Source organism: Colobus angolensis, unplaced genomic scaffold (assembly GCF_000951035.1).
Source record: "Colobus angolensis palliatus isolate OR3802 unplaced genomic scaffold, Cang.pa_1.0 Scaffold35, whole genome shotgun sequence".
Classification (NCBI taxonomy): Eukaryota; Metazoa; Chordata; class Mammalia; order Primates; family Cercopithecidae; genus Colobus; species Colobus angolensis.
The window spans coordinates 3,650,214-3,671,603 of NW_012116821.1; the positions used below are offsets into that span (position 1 = coordinate 3,650,214).

Genomic DNA, 21,390 nt, shown 5'->3' on the forward strand with positions numbered 1-21,390 from the left:
CTTCAGCCATCATTTTATACAGATGCTCCTTATGATGGGGCTGCTTCCCCATAAACCCATTGTAAGTCAAAAATGCATTTAACACTCTGATAGGCCGGGCGCGGTGGCTCACGCCTGTAATCCCAGCACTTTGGGAGGCTGAAGTGGGTGGATCACGAGGTCAGGAGATGGAGACCATCCTGGCTAACTCGGTGAAACCCCGTCTCTACTAAAAATACAAAAAAATTAGCTGGGCATGGTGGCAGGTGCCTGTAGTCCTAGCTACTCGGGAGGCTGAGGCAGGAGAATAGCATGAACCCTGGAGGCAGAGCTTGCAGTGAGCCGAGATCACGCCACTGCACTCCAGCCTGGGTGACAGAGCGAGACTCCGTCTCAAAAAAAAAAGAAAAAACACTCTGAGAAACCCATTGTGAACTGAATGAATTGTAAGTTGACCCATCATTAAGCCAGCGACTATCTGTACTTACTTAGCTTTACTGCGTTGTTTATGTGCTATGCCATTTCTTTTAACCTTGCTTATGTATAATTTTACCCAGACCCCTACCTGCCTGATAAATGGAAGGTGGGCCCTCCATTTCACAGATGGAATAAAAAGAAAAGGTAAATGGCTCTCCTGGAAAACTACTCTAATTTAGTTAGGAATATAGTGGATATCTCTTCCACATCTTATTTTTAAAGCACAGCTGTATTCGTTCTATTAAAAATTTAAGAAACAGGGTTTCCATTCCATTACTCTGAATTAACGAACAGTTGTTTCAACTGTGGTTTATCTGCCATGGCTCACAGAAAGCAGAACAAGAAAATGTGCTAAACAGGGCCAGGTGCGATGGCTCACGCCTGTAATCGCAGCATTATGGGAGGCCAAGGCGGATGGATCACAAGGTCAAGAGATCGAGACCATCCTGGCCAACATGGTGAAACCTCGTTTCTACTAAAATACAAAAATTAGCTGGGCGTGGTGGTGCGTGGCTGTAGTCCCAGCTACTCGGGAGGCTGAGGCAGGAGAACCGCTTGAACCTGGGAAGGTGGAGGTTGCAGTGAGCCGAGATCACACCACTGTGCTCCAGCCTGGGCAACAGAGCAAGACTCCATCTCAAAAAAAAAAGAAGAAAATGTATTAAACGTATCTACCCCTTCTTCCCATGTTATCACATTAGATAGTACATTTGTTGTTAGCAACTGTCATATTTGCTATATCTACATACAGCAATAAATAAGTGGGTTTTGCTAGATTGTTGTATAATGAAACAATCAGATGCTGATAGGGTTTATTGATGAGCCATTTACCTTCAGATACTGTACTCCAGTTTTAGCTTTGACTATCTCATTCTACAAAAGTCTACCATCTTCAAAATTTAAGCATAGACTTACCATTTGACCAGCAATTCCACCGAAGAAAATCAAAAACATCTATCCACACAAAAATCTGTACACAGATGATCATGGTAGCATTATTTATCACAGACAAAAAATGAACAAAACCTAGATGTCCATCAGCTGTCCATAAACGTGGCATATAACACAATGGAGTAATTTTGGCCACAAAAAGGAATTACTGATACATGCTATATCATGAATGAACCTTGAAAACATGCTAATAGAAGGAAGGCAGAGAGGGCCACATATTGTACAATTCCATTTACATAAAATCCCTAAATCCATAGAAACAGAAAAGGGATTAGTGTTTACTGCAGACTGGGGAAAGCAGAGGTGGGAACTGACTGCTCATGGGCATGGGGTTCTTTTGGGGATGATGAAATATCCTGAAATGAGATAGCAATGATGGTGCACAACTCAGCGAACTATATACTAAAAACCAATGAACTGAGGCTGGGAACAGTGGCTCTGGCCTATAATCACAGCACTTTGAGAGGCCAAGGCAGGAGGGTGGCTTGAGACCAGGAGTTTGAGACCTGGGCAACACAGTGAGACCCTGTCTCTATAAAAAAGTATTGTTTTGTTTTTTAATTAGCCGGGTATGGTGGCATGCACGCACCTGGAGTCCTAGCTGCTTGGGAGGCTAAAGCAAAAGGATCTCTTGAGCCCAGGAGTTTGAGGTTACAGTGAGCCATGATCATGCCACTGCACTCCAGCTTGGGCAACAGAGTGAGACCCTGTCTCTAAACAACAACAAAAAAGAATTGTAAAATTTAATAGGGTGAATCTTATGGTATGTAAATTATCTCAATAATGCTTTACTCTAAAGAAAAAAACACGATTTCCTACTTCTTGCATGCTATAGAGGTCAATTAATACCACTTCCAAATGAGCAGGGAAGAAAGGTTTACTTTAGTTAAAGAGAATCTGAGAATCTTGATACTAAGAATTGCTAATTCATTTAATGGCTTAGAATAGTTTTATTTCATACTGTGATCAATAATGGATTAGCTACTTTATCCTTATCTAGGACCAATTCCAAGCATAGGCAACTACAGTCTGGAAAGAATTATTATAAGCTAGAATTTTTCTAAAAAAGAAAAAGATTTGTTCTCAGCAATATGAAAATAGATACAAGGAACTGACCCAGACATGACAAAACACCAGTCATAATGTGTCAGATAAAATGTAGAACTGAAAGCTAAAAACTCAACTGACACATTTTTAAAATGTACAGCAAATCAATACCCAGAAGTAAAAGAGTCTTTAATGTTCTAGTTCATTCTTCTCTCCATTTTAGGTACTCTCTTAATGGCATTTTCATGGTAAGTTGACTTAGTGGTAGCTCTCCCCTCAGAACCTGCTGTGCCCCTCCTGCACGTGCCGGGAAAGTCACAGATGGGAAGGGGCACTGTCTCACAGCAGCTTTGCTCCAGTCACCAGGCCCAACACCACAAACCATAAAGCAGCACACAGGGACTTCTTTATGCCAAAGGAGCCCAATCCATTCTTTCCTTCTGTGCCTGCCACTGCCGGGTTGATGCTTCACAGCGCTTGAAGGGAGAACAATGTTCTGTAGTCTGCAACACACGCCAGACCATGTTGACGCTATGATCACTATGTTTACATGATTGCTTAGAGCTTAAAAGGAGAAACAGAACACCAAGTTTCTTGCACTGAATTCACATATGAAAATTGGAAGAGGACAACTTAGTTTTCAAGGTCTTTGGCTAAAGTTTCACGGATGAATTGTAAAGTACGCTGGTATAAAAAAGCATCCTTTTTCTTTGGCTTACAAATGTTCAAATGGTTAACATCCACAGGAATTAGATCTCCAATGCCTAAATCTGAAGAAAACAAAAAAGTCAATAAACCTAAGTAAAAATATAAGCTTTCCCCTTGACAATACTGAAAGGGGCCATTGCTTTGGTTGTGACAAGGGACTCTTAAAAAATAAAGGAACCTGAAGTTTGATTGTAGCTAAACTACATTTGATGAAACATGCAGGAATGGATTCTCAGTCAGCATACCCATAATTTTATGCTTTCTGTAAACTTTTGATATGTGTTCTGGCATACTTCCTTATTTCAGAGCAAGCAGAGACTGAGCACTAGCATCTTCAAAACCTTCTTACACCTGCAGGTTATTACTAACTTACTTCAGAGTTTCTGTTATAAACTTCCTAGTAAGCTCCTTTGTCCTGGTGAAATGAATGGGAATGTTTCACATGGGATCCATTCTATACCTAAACCGCAATGATCACTTTCAGGGTAAAAATGATTTAGTGCTTGAGATATTTCAGTCTAGCAAAGTCCCCCTACACGGAAGTGATAAGAGGTACTAGTGAGGCCACCTAGTTGAGGAATGCAGGTGGTAGTTACAAAGGAAGAAGAGCCTCTTGGTGACAGAATTAGGACAAGGCTATACCATTCCAAGCAGCTGGTCCATGATATTAAGTTTCCTTTTGGGCCAAGCACAGTGGCTCACACCAGTAATCCCAGCACTTTGGGAGGCCAACGCAGGAGGACTGCTTGAGGTCAGGAATTTGAGACCACCCTGGGCAACACAGCAAGACCCCATCTATACACAAAATTTAAAAATTAGACAGGTGTGGTGGTGTGCGCCTGTGGTCCCAGCTACTCAGGAGGCTGAAGTGGGAGGATTGCTTGAGCCCAGGAGTTCGAGGCTGCAATGAGCTATGATCATACCACTGAACTCCAGCCTGGATGACAAAGTGAGACCCTGTCTCTTAAAAACAAAAACAAAAAACTTGGCTGTTACTTCAAGCTTCCAAAGTCCTTTTTAAAAACATCTGGCAGCTGTTCTTTGGAACTCTTCAAGTTCTTCAACTACTAAACAGTAACTCCTTACCCTATAGCATGTTACTTTAAGGTAAAATTTTTCAGTTCTACTACAAAGTATGACATTTTTCATTTTATTTAGATAGCATATAATGAAGTTAGGACAAAACTCATTATGTAGACAAAAGAACCATCTGGCAAGCACTCCAGATGCATGCTGTCCCTAGCTTGAAGGACCCACAGTGTGGCTGGTCACCACCAGAACAGCACCTAAGCCAGCCTCAGAGGCGGTAAGAAAGGGGTTCCCAGAGATAACAGGCAAGCTGAAGACGTGGCCAGGTGAGGCAAAAGCAATTCAGGTGGTGAAATGTACGGGGTATCTACTATGTACGGAGTAATAGAGGAGTCTATGAAAACAGTTAAGATCTGGGCTCCTCCCTCAAAGAATCTGTAATACATTATATGACACTAGAGAGCCAGCATTGGCCATTTCCCTCAACCCCAGGATCATGAAGAGATTGTATTTCAACACTAGTTTTTCCCACTGGAATATTTCTGGAGCTTTACTATTCCCTGTGGATCTTCTATTTATGAAAGCTTCCATACTTTTAGCTGATTTTCTTAAGGGTTCTGCATGTAAATATAAGTCTATTAAATAAATACCCCTTTCGATCTAGCTGATAGAAGAGCTTTGTTTCTTTCTTTACTGCAATAGAGTTCACTGTTGATACCTAACTTAGAGTTAGCCAATTAACCCTTCTCATCTAATCAGTTATATAAAGGGCAGGGAGAGGTAATGCCCAGGTTATATGTTTACAGAGAAATTTTAATCTATTGCTGAAAAGAATAAAAGAATTCAAATCTAGATCTTCATAAACTATCTCCTAAAACTGAGAACCTGGATATAAAAATTGCTATTTACAAGTAAATGCTAGGTACAATTAAGCATCTAACAGCCAACAAGTTTCAAAAGAGTGAATACCTGCTGATTCCACAGGCACCACATGGAGCTTAATCATGCTGCCAATGTAGGTTGGTAGTGTTTCCACAAAATTCAGCACCTGGAAGTTTTTGTCTTTAGCAAACTCCAGAAAGTCATCTTGCAGTGTTTTAAGTGCAGGAGAATCTGTAAAATTATACAGAACATGACTGTGACAAGTTGTTTATCCAATTCATAATAAAATGCATTAATCTTTCAAATTTAGAGAGGAAATTAGAATTCTGATTCAAGACAGTGGCTTGAGTAAACGTTTATTTTCTTCCCTGCCAAGAAGTCATTAAGATTCAAGGAAAAAGCTAAAACCAAGAACTGACAGGACAGTCAGCAGCAGGAGAGGTTTTATCACATTACTGGGGGCAGGAAGCAGTTCTCAGGGCAATCTGGTGTGTGGGACCGCAGGGGTCCTCCAGTGATGATGGTACCGCTACACCCACCCCAAAGCCCAGCCTCGCATCAGCAAAGCCTGTCTACAATCACAGAGTGCCTGTCGCTTTCCATCCCTCACCCTCACATATAAAAGAGCAACCAAGAGGCACCAGATAGGCCTATGACCTAAAAGAGATGGATCAAATAAGCAAACAGAAAAGCTGGCCACAGAAAAAAACAGCTAGATGAGGAATAGAAGGGAACTCACAAAGCTTCTACTTAGGATCTTTAGAATTATTTGAAAAGATAAGCCACAAAACAAGAAGAGGCCATGAGTGCAGAACCACCAGGCACAGGAAAGAAGGTGCGTGTGGAAAACAAAATCTGACTCCATGAAAAGAAAGTCCAACAGAAGGTTTCAAAGAAATCAAGAGATTCTCCATAAAGTAGAACAAAGAGAAAATAGGAGCAGAAAGACACCTGGTACATTTAGGCTCGAGCTAGGGAGTCGAAATTCTGATTAACAGGTGTTCCAGAGAGAAAACTGCTTATTAATTAAACCAAATAGAGTACTTTAAAATTAATGCTCACAATCTCAAAGTTTCATTTACATTTTAACAGTTGACGATTCTCCACTCATGGGGAAAAAAGCCATTTATTGGTAATTTGGAATAATACTTAAAAGCAAAACATTATGTGATTTTTCTAATGTTAAGTATTTAAGATAATATTAAAATTATTGCAATGCTTGAGTAAATAATGGCTTAAGAACAAAATGAGGCTGGGCGCAATGGCTCACGCCTGTAATCCCAGCACTTTGGGAGGCCGAGGCGGGTGAATCACGAGGTCAGGAGGTCGATGCCATCCTAGCTAACACGGTGAAACCCCATCTCTACTAAAAATATAAAAAAAATTAGCCGGGCTTGGTGGCGGGCGCCTGTAGTCCCAGCTACTCGGGAGGCTGAGGCAGGAGAATGGCGTGAACCCGGGAGGTGGAGCTTGCAGTTAGCCGAGATCTCGCCACTGCACTCCAGCCTGAGTGACAGAGCAAGACTCCATCTCAAAAAAAAAAAAGAAAAAAAAATGAGAAGTTATGAAAGAAAAATCAAGTCCAACACAAAATTTCCATGAATAGTCTAAACACAATTATATACAAATTATGAAATGAGATAATGTATTCAGGGAAGAAACTTTTTCTTATTCTCTGTATAAGTGATGTTAATATAACCCCAATTTCCTTTATGACAGAAAGTATTACCCTTGCTGAGTTCTTTGACTTCCAAAGAGGGAAAGAGAAGATAGCGAATATTAACAGAGTATTCAGCCAAATGTGATCCATGATGAGGGACACTATAAAAAATTATTCCTCTGGTATTGTTGATAACAGCACTCATTTCTGGCTTCTTAGAGGCTTCCAACAGCATCTTTTTGACGAGAAGACCTAGCCACAAACAAGGAAGAAAAACAATGCATAAGCTATTTTCCTTCCCTCTGTTACTGTAAAAAAAAAAGAAAAGACCAAACAAGAAATACATAAAAAGAGATGCTTTCTTTTAAAAAATGGTTTAAACAATTCTCCGTAGAGTAGTATAAGAAGTAAGGCCTTAAAACATTTAATAATACTCCTGATCCTTACAGTGCAAGCCTATAAACAGGTAAGAGTCTAGAAACTCATTTGTAGGGCAGATCCTCGTCTGACAGGATCTACTGTCCCACTGCAGAAACATGAGGTATGCCCAGCTGGGAGCTCCCTCAGGTCGTGAGTGTGGTGTGGCTGGTCTCTCAGCCTGTCATGGCAGCCCGCTGATGACCACACCGTCAGGACGGTGCTATTATTCCACAGCACAGAGTCCCCCATGGAGAACACAGCTTTCATGGCAACCGTTCCTCTGGAGGCACCTTTTCCTCCATCTCCCTGCCCCGGCTTTGGAACCCATAATGAAACACAAAGATCTCAAAGATGATGACAGTGGGTCTTTAAGGACACAAAGGGCTACACCCACCTTTGTCTTAGCAAAAAGCCCCACCTCAGAGGCAATCCCGAGTGCTTCATTAGATAAACTAGGCCACGAGCTGCAGAAAGGCCTTCTGCAAAGTGGGTGGTGAAAACTTCAAACTGGACTGGGGGAGTCGCACGCAGGGGAGGCAGTTCCATAAGCAACCACTAGGACCCCAAAAACAGATACTTGATCACACCTGCACCTCAGCAGCTCTGAGCCTGGTGTGAGCAGGCACCCAGGGCTTGGGACTGTGGGCACTAAAGCCACCATAGATTCTCCAATGGTGAGGGGGAGCAGAAAGAATAAAGGGGCACCCTGGGGCCCCCCAGGAATGCTGAGGCATGTTGACGAGGTGGGTGTGTATGAAATGGGCTGCTTCTCATGTTTATTCATTACTGCTATGTGAAAGCACTACACTGTCAAACCCATATCCCTCTTAGATGGTTTGGAACAGACTGCCCCTTTCTAGAGAAAGGAACAGCATGGAAGAAGAGTAGTAATTTTAAAAGTCCTAGCCATAGCTACACAGATTAATTTAGCAGGGGGCAAGGGGTCGCTATTAAGTAAAATGGAAAGACACAGTAACTTTAGGTTGGCCACAGTGGCTGAAAATAACATCACAATGGCCACTTCACAAAGTTGAAGCCACACTTACCTCCCATGCTATGCGATATCCAAACCACCGGCCTATCCCCAACACCAGCAGCTCTGAGCTTCCTAAGAAGTTCGTTGCTTCTGAATGCAATGGACTTTCTGAACAAAACAAAAACAACAGGCATGATACAAGGCTATTGATCCCCTCAATTTGCTGTCTAATTTTTAGAGTTAAGAACTTTTGTCTATAGGACCAACGCTATATACTACCTTTAGAGTTAGAAATACCCCCCTTCTCTCTGCTTAATATAAAATACCCCTATTCTCTCTTCTTGAACTCATGGCCTCAAGCAATCCTCCCACCTCAGCCTCCCAAAGCACTAGGATAACAGGCATGAGCCACCACGCCTGGGATCTCTCTGCTCAATTCCTGAAATTGTTCATTCTCTACTGTAACTTATTAACATTGGCATAATTAGGAATATCTAAGCCCAGAACAGGCCACTCATTTACTACATGAACGTTGTTGGAGCATTGTGTCAGGCAATTTTTTCAGGTCAAACTTGAGTCTCCCTGCAACTGCCCCCTCAACACTTAGGATATGTCCTTTCTCATTCAAGGCCTGACAATGAAAGTATCACCAAAGACTGGTCTCTCTACTGGTAGTTAGGCTGCAAAAATATTAAGCTTTCATAATTTTGGTTTATTCTTTAGAAATACTAGGATGCTATTTAGAAACACTAGAATGAGTCAAGTTCATTAGAATTTATTCCTTCCAATGCATGCTTTTATAACTAGCATAAACAGGATGCTATTAGAATCAGAATTTGAAATAAGTAATTTTTAAACTAAAGAGGAACTTCAAAACTATCTAGTCTGGTAGTTTCAAACTGTTTATCTGTAGACACCTTTCTTCAAAATAAAGGTTCTCCAGAGCTCCTCTGGGTGAAATAGGAAGGGAGACCTGGGGTCTTGCCTGCTCACCTTGACACCCTTCTTGGGCACCTACAGGAGGTCCATTCAGAAAGCAGTTTGGTAACACTGATTTAGACCAACTCTCTCAATCTGCAGACAAAGCTTCCCAGACAAGTTGACTAGTCTAAGACTGCACAGCAAATCAAAGGTAGGATCTGGCTACTCTCATCCAGTAACTCTGAAATCGAGCACTCCTTCCCATGTATACAACTGGCACAGATGACATACAAGGGATATAGCGGCTGATGTTTCTCAGCATCTTTCTCTTTGCTTCCTTTAGCCAGTATGATTGTGGACATAAGAACAAAAAATATCACTTTTACTTCTCATAGAAAAGGAGACTTTGCAAGAGAATCCATGATCCTTAACTATTAGAACAGTTGTAAATAAACCATGTTAGGAGCCCACCACTGATAATATACCTAAGCCTTCTCCTATTCCACTGCTTATTGAGAGCAAACTCCTTCTAGAAGGAAGAGAAAAAAGATTAGGTTTGTTTTTCATAAGAAAATCCTGTCTGTGGCATCAAAAAATTAAAATCACTTCCCATCCAAGAGGACCTAAACTTGTGGCCTGAATTCTTCCCTGTCCTCCTGGTCTAAAAGTCGCCTCTGTTACCTTTCCATAGGGCACCTTGCTCTCCAGTCGCTGAGGGTGGTGTCATACTCCACAGATATAATTCGGAGAGCAGGACAGTCTTTTGCTAACCATGTCTAAGTAAAACAAAACATATGTGAGAACAAGTATGAATCTCCACCACTGCAATTACTGCCTAGTAAATGAAATTTACAACTAAAGGCCGATTGCAATACACCTAAAGATAGCACTGGAATAAGGTTTGAAGGTACTGTAAAAACAATTCCAGCATTTTATCTTTTTATGTCTCTGGTCTTGAAGTGGTACCAGTATTTAGAGCATAAGGCCAATGAAGGTTTCATGAGAGTATTTTCAATTTTAACCCGCTATAGCCAAAAGCAAGGCCTGTTTTAAAGTCTAGATCAAATTGGCTTTTTGAAAGAATTTAGTAGAATGCTATCTCTCAGGATAGATGGCATAGTCTGACAGATTTTGGATCTGAGAATTCAGAGACACTAATAATAATGGTCACAGTTCTATCTCTGTGTACCCTAGGTCTATCATCATCTCTGTGCTTTAGTGCCACCGGAAAGTGCAAAGCATTCTTCTACTTGATAAGCCTTTGTGAAGGACAATGAGTAGTAATGGAACAATGCCCTAGAAACTATTCACACATATATGCAGCATCACTTTTAAATGAGCTTTAGATAAATTCCATTCAACGAATTCATTCCAGAATTAAGCTTCTTTGGGAGAAATAATATCAAAGAAATGTAAAGTATAAATGAGCCAGGCCTAGTGGTATGTGCCTGTGGTCCCAGCTACTCAGGAGGCTGAGGGGACGACTGTTTGAGCCTGGGAGGTGGAGGCTGCAGTGCACTAAGATCGCACCACTGCACTCCAGCCTGGGTGACAAAGTGAGACCCCTATCTCAAAAAAAAACAAAGAAAAAAGAAAAAGAAAGAAATGCAAAGTATAATTACTTCTTCAAAGACTTTCTATTTTTATAATTATTAAGATCATAGAATTAGGTACCTATTATAAATATAAGTATGGTTATGTTATTTTTGTATTACAACAAAAGTGAACTATTACTGGCTCTTACCCCTATTTTTTACTTAATACAATGTTTTTAGAGTCATATACTGCACCCCAAACGGAAATTATACAAGATAGGGTGACAAGCCCAGTTGTTGTCATAACATACTACAAATCTCCCTAAGGGAAAGAAGAATTGCATGGAAAAAAAATCCCAGTACAAAGAGAAAAACAAGCAAGTCACAATCAGGGCCCCAGCAACCAGGGCCAGAGTCAGTGACTCCCTTACCTTAGGCCAACACGTTGTATATCTGTCTTCATCCTCCATAGGCTTTTCAATTACAGCCTGCTCACTGTCCTGCTGGCGCCATGTTTTGAATGCTGCTCCCATAAGGCCATGAATAAAAAGGACATCTGCTTTAATGGGCTGACTAATAGGGGAGAGAGTTTTAAAAAGAAGTAGAATAAATGCATTACTGCTTTGGTAAGAATCTACACAGCATTCTCTGTGGATGGTGCTTTAGCAGGTTTATGTGACATAAAACTGAATTCAAGCAAGCTTTATAAGCACAGGTTTGCTGAGAAACCCTAGAAGGAGCTTTGGCATAGACATACATGAAGCATGTTCACTGTTCTCTAAAAATGGAGACTTTTCTAATCAGGCAGACCAACCACAATCGATTGTAATGAGCTTAGCAATCAATCAACTGACAGATGTCATAGTCAGATTACCTCTAAAGACTTCCAATTGAGAATATTCTACAAATCAATAAAAGTATTTAAGAAATTAAAGAAGAACATGCTAATAAGTTTCAAAGTCAGTATGTATAAAAGAGATTTTCGAAAATGTGTTAAGGAAACTAATACTTATAAAATGAGATTTCAAAGTAACATTCACTCTTTGCATATGACCCATTAAAAATTGTAGATAGTATGTTAGTTGCAAGCTATTTACAGTACACATACAATTATGCAATGCACATATAAAATACATTACCATAATATTTTATTTACAAATTATAATTAACCAGGTAATTCATTTTTTAATTTAAAGGAAGTTTTTGCTATTTTCTGAGGTATTTTTTGTAAAGCGCCCTAAGAAAACCAAGAAATATGTTATTTTTTCAGTGTGGTCCCTTCTATATTTATTGTCTTAGCAATTATAGAACTAGATATAATGACCACAAATAACCTTAAAAAGGGGCATGAGTCAAACTGATTACAACTTATTCCTTCCAATGCATCCTTTTATAACTAAGTATAAACTTTCTCCAGTCCCTTGAGTTCTAAGCCCAGGCTAATTTGGTTGCCACATAAGACAATGTCTTGTCTCCTTCCTGGTCAGCTGACTTCTACAATCCAAATCAGTTATTAACTCGGATCTAAGTGAAAATTGCTTGAACCAAAGGAGACATGTATTACAAAGTTTAAATGTGACGCATTATCAAAGGTGAATTCAATCTACCTGAAGGGAAGCCCTTTGTAAAATAACCACGATAATTTAGCTAGTTCATGTGCTTTTCATGACAACCTCCAATTCTTCTGAGGTTACAGTAGACAAATTATTTTAGTAAATATTTGACTTATAATGTATTTAACTTATCTGAATTATGCAGAAATAAGTTAAACATTTGAGGCCTCTAGCCTTCACATTCCCAAAGGGGACAAAGCGACTCTCTTCTGCTCCCTTACCTTGTTCGATACTGGGGATGTAGCACATACACGCCATCCTGATATTTTTCTTGCACAGTTTCTCGATCTAGATTTGCCAGGATTCTAGCAGCATGTGAGGCCTCCATAATGCGGTCAGATTTCATTGCTTCTGCCATGATGGACACCCAGCCTGGTGAAAAGTACATGTATCCTAAATACTGATGTGAATCCATCGCAGACCGTAGAGAGAAGTTTCAAACTGATTGTGATGGGAGAAAGGCAAACCTCGCATGTCTGTCCTTGGCAGAGAAGTCCGACCACTCCAACCCCATTCTCCCCTGTGATCCTCTGAGACCTGTGGCACAATACCATCCACATACCCCTTAAGGGACCTCAAAGAAGGAAAGAGGGGTTCAAGAGCCATTTTCTTACATAGAGAACTTAACGCTAATAGCAATTATAGAGGTGTTCACAAAAGTGAACAAAATACCATGATGTTTTGCTTTTAACAAGAATTATGAAACTCAATATTAGTTATTTCATCCTAACCAGTAGTCAGTAATACCCTTTCATACAAATGAGGAAATTATTTCTTAATAATGAATTTGACACACACAACTCTTGTAGAATCTGGAGATCAGGAAGGAAAAATAATTTTTTAAAGGGAGGTAAACAGAAAAGGCATGGATAATACTATGATTTCTTTTTCTTAATGTTTTTGTTTTCAAAACTTTATAAACATAAATATGTATAAAAGTATATGTGCACACACACACACACAAACACACAAAGATCTATACACCAAACTTATAAAGTCATTACCTCTTAGGAGAGAGGTAGGGTGGAAGAGGGCTCTGTAAAAAAAGGTATGTTTAGCTTTTTTTGCTATATCTATTTATTTATATAATTTATTTAATTTAAAATAAAGCAGAACATGGACCTTGAAGTTAGACTTGGACTCACATTTCTGCTCCCTGCTTACTTACTCTGGAACCTCAGTCAAGTTATTTAGCAACTGAGCTAGAGGAAGGTTTTAATAAACTAATGTATGTGAAAACCATGGGCCTAGGCCCAGCAGGCACTCAATACCCGACAGCTGCCCCCATGCCCTTCTCCCACTCTTTAAGACAAAAGTGTTGAGTCACTGTGATGATGGGAAGCCAGCATTTAATAACCTAAAAGAAGCTTCAGACTCAGTACTTAACAATATTCAAATTTATAACATCAGAAGATTCCTCTTCAAAATCTGTTAAAGATTTTAAAATAATAAAATAAGAATATTTAAAAATTCTATCTATAGAGATAGACAAGTATGTTATTGGTATATATGAAAATATAGCTTTATTTTTAATGAAGTCACAAGAAAAAGCATGGCACAAGCCATCTCTGGCTTTTTTCAGTTGACAAAATATGTTCACAATACATCTTCCTCCAATGTATGTGATCAGAGGGTCCAGCTACGAGGCAGCAGCTGACCATGAGACCAGAAAAAAGTATACATTCCTGAGACTGTGAAAGGAGACAGGCCCAAACATGGCTGGAGGCCTTATAAAAGAGGTGTCTCTCTTCCTATTATCACGAAAAGGAAAGAACAGGGTTGATTTTTGTTAGTGAGAAAATTCCTTTTAAGGCTTCAATTGTCTCAGTAAAGTAGGAGGAGAAGTCATCCTCTGAGAGGAAAGAATATGTGGAAGGTTTAAGGAACTTGGAGAAGGTTTACAATAGTCATCGCTAAGAATGTTAAGGCATGTTGATTGGAGAAACATAATTGCTGAGCAATATTGAAGGTTCTTTAATTTGTGATCTCATAAGCATGCTGACAACCAATCTGCAATGATTCCACGTTCAGCCACAGAGTAAGCAGGCAGTAGGTTTCATCAAGGTCTTGACCAAGAGACTGCTAATAGGATCAAAGGGAAAGTGAGTTGTAGGTACTGGCAAAAATGTTTCTGAAATAACAGACCACGGAATATAAGCTGGGTTCAGGGAGGAAATAAAGAATAAAAAAGAGTGATGGATTGGGAGAGGATAAAGGGGGTCTGTGGATAGAAGATTTCAATAGAGAAGAGAACCAGTCCTTACGGGGTAGATGTAAAACCAAGCTTGAATGAAACAAGGATGTTCCCAGGGCTGATTTTTAGGTGAAGTGGTTTCAGGTAGTGACTAGGTTCAATGTATGACTTAGGAGTAGAGTACTAGACAGCTCAGGAGCAGAGCAGGAAGTCAATGAAGATGAGAAGGTCATGTAATTGAGGCCAAGGTGATGAGTGGGCTGTCCAGGAGATAAGAGGACTGAAGACTTGAGGTAGACCCAAGTTTCAGAGAAGAGTGATTTTTTTTTTTCTATAGCAAGATACTGATTTGATCAGGTCTTTGTCCTGCTTTGAATCCCTTAGTCTCCACTTCATCAAAGAACCTATAGGTAGCTCAATAGAAATCATCCAAAGTAAAGCGCAGAGGAAAAAACTGAAACGTAATGAATAGAATCTCAGTAACCTGCAGAACAGAAAAAAGAGATCTAATATCTATAATAGAAGTTCCAGAAAAAGATAAGAATAAAAAAGGACAAAAGAATAAATATTGGATGATACACTGGCAGGAAAGTTTCCACATTTGATCAAAAACACCAAACTATCAATACAATGTATTGTATTCTTGAAAACTGCGGCCGGGCGCGGTGGCTCAAGCCTGTAATCCCAGCACTTTGGGAGGCCAAGACGGGCAGATCACGAGGTCAGGAGATCGAGACCATCCTGGCTAACACGGTGAAACCCCGTCTCTACTAAAAAATACAAAAAAAACTAACCGGACGAGGTGGCGGGCACCTGTAGTCCCAGCTACTCGGGAGGCTGAGGCAGGAGAATGGCGTAAACCCGGGAGGCGGAGCTTGCAGTGAGCTGAGATCTGGCCACTGCACTCCAGCCCGGAGGGCTGGGGCGAGACTATGTCTCAAAAAAAAAGAAAAAGAAAAAGAAAATTGCTGAGAGAATAGATTTTAAATGTTCTCACCACAAAAAATGGTATGTATGAGGTAATGCATATGTTAATTCTCTCAGTTCAGTGGACCCCAAGCAGGATAAATATGACACCTAGGCATTTCCGAGTCAAAAATCAAACAGAAAGATCTTCAAAGAAGCTGGAGAAAAAAGATATCACATATAAGAGAACAAAGTGGGAATCCAAAGAGACTTCTCATCAGACAATGGATTCCAGGAAAGAGTGGAATGACATTTTAGAAATGCCGGAAAAAAAAAAAAATATATATATATATACACACACACACACACACACACACACACACACACACAGAGTCAACAAAGAATATCCAGGGAAGATATCTTTTCCTGGGCATAAAATAAAGGCAAAGTAAAGACATTTTTAAATAACGAGGTGAAAGAATTTGTTGCCAGCAGACCCAATACACAAGAAATACTAAAGGAAAGTCTTTAGGCTGAAGAGAAATATTATCAGATGTAAATTCATATATACAGAAAAAACGGAGAGCACTGGAGATTATAAATATGCAAACAAAAAATATTTTTGATTTCTTATATTCTTTAAATGTCACATGACTGTTCCTATGGTTTCAATGTGTCCCCTCCAAAATTCAAGTGTTGCCAATGTGACAGTGTGAAGAGGTGAGCCTTTAAGAGGTGACTGGGCCATCAGTATTCCTCCCACATTAATAGAATTAATTCATGTTTGAAGTGATTGCTATCGCAATTGCCCTGACTTGGCCATTACACATTGTATGCTTGTATCAGAACATCACTACATGTACATCCCCATAAATATGTACAATTATTATGTACATAAAATTTTAAATTCAAAAAATTTTAAATAAAAAAAAAAAAAGAGGCTTCATGCAACATGAAGGCTAGCTTCCCCTTCAGTCTTCTGCCATGTGATGATAAAACAATGAGGCCTCATAAGACACCAATGGCCAGAACCTAGATCTTGAACTTGCCAGCCTCCAGAACTGAGAGACAATAAATCTGTTATTTATAAATTACCCAGCCTCCAACATATAGCCTTAGGTTACAGAAGCACAAAATAAACTAAAACAATTATTAAAACTTAAATAACAACAATGTAACCAGGCACAATGGCCCAAACATATAGTCCCAGCTACTTATGAGGCTAAGATAGGAGGATCACTTGAACCTAGGAGTTTGAGAACAGCCTGGGCAACACAGCAAGATCCTGTCTCAAAAAATAATAACAACAATGATAATATATTGTGAAGTCTATAAATAAGAGTAAAATATATTACAACAATACCACAAAGAATGGCAGGGGATGTGAACTGAATTATGGGGTTGTAAGGATCTTACATCATATGAAATGGTATAATCTTAATTCAAAGTAGACTGTAAGGATACAACCATTAAAAAATACACACAAACATAATATAAAAAGCCAAAAGAGGAGAAAGAACTGAATTTAAAAACAAACACTCAAGTAATACAAGAAGTCAGAAAAAAGAAGAAAAAGGGGGACAAATAGAAAGCAAAGAGCAAGATGACCAACATAACCAAACAGTATCAATAATTACATAAGTGCTGAAAGTATATCCTCCATCCCACAGCACACATATATGTGTACATACACATTTATACGTATTTGTGTGTGTGTGTATATATGTGTGTGTATATTATCCAGCTCTTTCTACTGAAAGAGACAAGAAGCAAAGACGCCCCAGGAGCAACATGTACTCCTATCATTTAGACCTTGGTCTCTAAGAATCATTCTCCCACTAAAAGGATAGAGGTTTCTTCAGAGAAATGAGCCTAAAATATCTTGTTATACCGGAAATAAGAAATGCCTCCCCAAAATAATGTGGGCATATCATAGAGGACATGGACCAGTTTGCTGGGGCTCCCATTAGTCCAAGCTGGAACAATTTGGCACCAAATTATTAAGTACAGCAATAAATTATAAACTATTAAAAATAGGAATTCATGGACCTGTCAATAGAAGGGAGCGAGGATATGGAGGGAGGGAGGAGGGAGAGAGAAGGACTCTTGCTTCCAGTAGAATGCCAAAAGCTGAAAAGGAAATGCAGAGGGTGTGCTGGAGCTAGAAAATGATTTTAAAACCATTAAGGTGAAGACTAGATTGGGCAGGAACTGCCAGAGGATAGAAAGCAGGATATTTACTTGGTCTTAAAGTATCTCCCCACAGCTGGTTTATTACTTGCAAGACGGAAAATCATTAATCATAAAATGAATCTCTTTTTAGTCTGACTATGCCTCTTGGTTAACCAAATCACATCAAAAATTACAGGCCGGGCATGGCGGCTCACACCTGTAATCTCAACACTATGGGAGGCCAAGGCAGGGGGATCACTTGAGCCCAGGAGTTCGAGACTAGCCTGGGCAACAAAGTGGGACCCCCGTCTCTATAAAAAGGTTTTCAAATTAGCCATGCACAATGGCACGTGCCTGTAGTCCCAGCTACTCGGGAGGCTGAGGTAGGAGGATCCCTTGAGCCCAGGAGTTCAAGGCTGTAGTGAGCTATGACCACACCACTACACTCTAGCCTTGGCAACACAGTGAGATTCTCTCTCAAAGAAAAAAAAATTACATAAAAAATTAGATGATCATCATGGCAAACCTGCTCTCCTATGATCATCTACAACACTGATTATCTTAGGCACAGATTATCTACAATCTCAAGCAATTCCTTGCCTGTACCAAAATAACATGTTCTAAGGACCCATACCTAACCCTAAATAGAACCTTGTCTATTACAAATTAACATATCATGAGGGGTAGAGGTGGGAAAACAAAGTAAAAAATACTCAGTATATAACGCTGTTACCTGAGCGAACTATAGAAGAATGAAGATGTTCATTCAAAGCCATATTTCCAATGATACGCATTATATTTCTCTGTACTTTAGGGCAGTCCTTGTGAAGTCGGTACAGCCTCTGAAGTAGCTGCAGGCCTCCATTTGCTTCGATTTTATCACAATGTGTGGATATCTGGCACAATAAATAAATGAAAGCTCCCTTAGACATTGCATAAATTCATGACGTGAGATGACACAGCCTGGTCATGGGGACAGCTAGGTGGCTCCTGCTCAAGGGTGGGGATGCAGGGAGACTCCTCAAAGCTCTTGTCTCAGCTTGCTTAAATCAGTAAATCCCTGTCTAAGCAGGAAGTGCTTCAAAATCATAGAAAAAGTCCCAAGAAGGCATCTCTCACCAGGACTACTAAAATCATTATTCTCATTCTGCTTAGCTCTTGGTTGGATGTAACCTGACAATGTCATTATTACAAAATTGTTTCAATTTATAGTGACACTTTGACTTGAAATTACCTTAAAACAGTTCTCACCTTGAGAAATCTGCCACCTGTTCCCAGGAAATAGTCCTCTGTGCAAGCAGACAGATTTCGTTCAGCAAACAAGGACTCACACAGGGCGAAACCAGTGACCTCTGTGGTCCCACACCCCAATCCACACAATGCCCACAGCTATGGGACTAGCCTCAAACTTAGAAGTTGGAAAATTTTTTAAAAGAGAAAGATCAGGTAAAAGTAAAAAGGGATTGAAGTTTTAATGGAGAAAATAGATAAAAGAAAAAGAAAACATGCGAATTAAGTTAAGGGAAGAGAACTGACCAACAAGTCAGTCTTTCTAATGTCTCTGGGCACAGCCTTGCCTCTTCCCATCACTAGTTTTACTCAAGGACATGACACCATATGTACATATGGCAATTTTCATTTTCTAGATTTTTGTTAAATTATATCATATTTTAAGTGCTTTAAAATGTATGCCTTTTAAATATACTGTATATCGAGTAAGATCTGCAATAATTTGAGAGATTTCTGGAAAGGTAACTATTATATTCCATGCACTGCCCTTTCTACTGAAGATGCAGCTATTGCTTCAGAAAAACAACTCAGGAGACATCACACTCGAGCAAATTTTCCCAGGTCCTTTCTGTACTACAACACCTTATTCCCCCTGCTTTGTGGTCAGTTCCTAATTGCATGGGTGAGAACTAAAGATGACTTTCTAGTGTAAAGATAACTTTCCACACATGGCTTTTAAGCCATGTCTAATGTGTCCCAAAACTGAACTGGAGAGTTCAGAATCTCAAGGATGGTGTTTGTCTTGATGTGGGTCAGATCACCTGCATTCACCTCACCAGGGTGCTGGCTACAAATGCGAATTCCTGGACTCCACACCAAATGTATGACATTAAACTTGATACAAGTGAGTGGAAAAATGTGCATTTTTAAACACATTTCCTGGGCGATGTTTCTGCACTATGAGCACTACAAGGTTTGTTGCCTTTTTCTTCTTTAAACTGTCATCATGATAGAAAAGTTTCTATGGTACCAAAGAGTTTAACCATCATTGATATATGCTACAGTCACTTCAAGAGTACAGTCATCTAATATTTCCTTGTTTTTTTTTTTTATTTTTTTGAGATGGAGTCTCGCTCTGTTGCCCAGCCTGGAATGCAGTGGCACAATCTCAGTTCACTGCAACCTCTGCCACCTGGGTTCAAGCGATTCTCCTGCCTCAGCCTCCCAAGTAGCTGGGATTACAGGCGCACACCACCACACCTGACTAATTTTTGTATTTTTAGTAGAGACGGAGTTTCACCATGTTGGCCAGGCTGGTCTCGAACTCCTGACCTCAGGTGATCCACCCGCCTCAGCCTCCCAAAGTGCTGGGATTACAAGCGTGAGCCACCGCACCTGGCCTGTTTTTTTCTTTTATCTTGTCACATCTTTGGCAGTTGTTTTAATGGAAATTATCTGAAAATAATATGTAAAAATATCTGAGAAAGGCAGCAGAAGACAACATAACTCAAAGGCAAATGCCACATTTAGATGATGGGCTAATTTCTTTATGCAATTAAAATTAAATAAATTTTTAGAAATACTTAGCAAAACAATCTCATTTATTGGTGCTAAATCATGATTAGTCCAACAATCAAAACTGGAGGAAAGCAGAAATTTAAAGATAAGTGAAGGGCTTTTCTCCTTTTACAGTAAATGATGATTACTGCCCTTGAAAGAATCAACATATCATTATTTCAATGAAATCATAAAAAGTAAACTACATTTTGAAAATGTAAATTACCTCAGAATGTTTTACTATAGCTTCTAAACAGAACATTTCCACTGTTGCTGAAGGAACTTCTCCAAAACTTTCAGCATAAGGAAGTCCATTTCCTCCAAAACACCATAAACCACCCTGAAATTAAAATAATTAAAATTTTTACTGAAAAAAAGTGACTAATATTCTTGTTTGACAAAAAAAAAAATCTCCGAACTAATAGATGGCATTATAAAATACTAATGTGTAGGGTCTCAAAATATGTTGGAAACGTAAAAGGAATTTTATGGAAACAGAAAACATACAAATTATTCCGAGAAGAGCGCAACCTCTGTGTCCTCCTCAAGTCTCTCCTCTGTGTCCTTTTGTTTGAAAGTGTGAAGACTAACTCACAATTCTTTAACAAGTAAGAAAAGCCCAGGATGTTCTAGTGTCATCTCTTTCAGCCCCCAGTGGTCAAAACAGTATATTATTTTCCAGATTCTGCTAATAGCCTACTTAAAGTCTAATAATCAACATAATTCAAAAGATATAAAGCATTATTGGACAAGTTAAAAAGAAAGATCACAATGACAATGATCACAGAGCTTTTAATTCTTCTCAAGTTGAAATTCAATTCAAGTTCATATGGAAGGATAAACAAAAATCGTTACAAAAATTACAAAACAGAAGTGTGGACTATTTCTAACAGATATTAAAACATAAATAATAAAAACATTTCTTTTTTTATTGAATGTTTTCAAAATTAAAACATTTCAATTTCAACTGTTATCACAGATGAACGGTTAATGTCACTAATATGCAATAATCTCCTACAAGTCAGTGACAAAAAATACCAACACTATTATAGAAACACAAGCAACAGTCATAAACATAAAGTTGTTAGGAAAATAAATATAACTCTAAACTATATAAAAATGTAAATTATATA

General features: G+C 39.3%; 1 protein-coding gene across 1 annotated transcript in view; it reads right to left on the reverse strand.

The window, feature by feature from the left end:
* Positions 1–1,256: 1,256 nt before the first annotated feature.
* SERAC1 (serine active site containing 1) overlaps positions 1,257–21,390 on the reverse strand; it is a 58,617-nt gene continuing 38,483 nt past the window's right edge. Inside the window, exons 9-17 of the mRNA XM_011952761.1 lie at positions 20,484–20,597; positions 18,204–18,366; positions 12,420–12,570; positions 11,017–11,158; positions 9,732–9,826; positions 8,200–8,297; positions 6,803–6,985; positions 5,161–5,304; positions 1,257–3,224 (exon numbers count right to left, since the gene is read on the reverse strand). Coding sequence (XP_011808151.1) covers positions 3,088–3,224; positions 5,161–5,304; positions 6,803–6,985; positions 8,200–8,297; positions 9,732–9,826; positions 11,017–11,158; positions 12,420–12,570; positions 18,204–18,366; positions 20,484–20,597 — 1,227 coding nt within the window. The 3' untranslated portion in view covers positions 1,257–3,087. The remainder of the gene's footprint in view (positions 3,225–5,160; positions 5,305–6,802; positions 6,986–8,199; positions 8,298–9,731; positions 9,827–11,016; positions 11,159–12,419; positions 12,571–18,203; positions 18,367–20,483; positions 20,598–21,390) is intronic.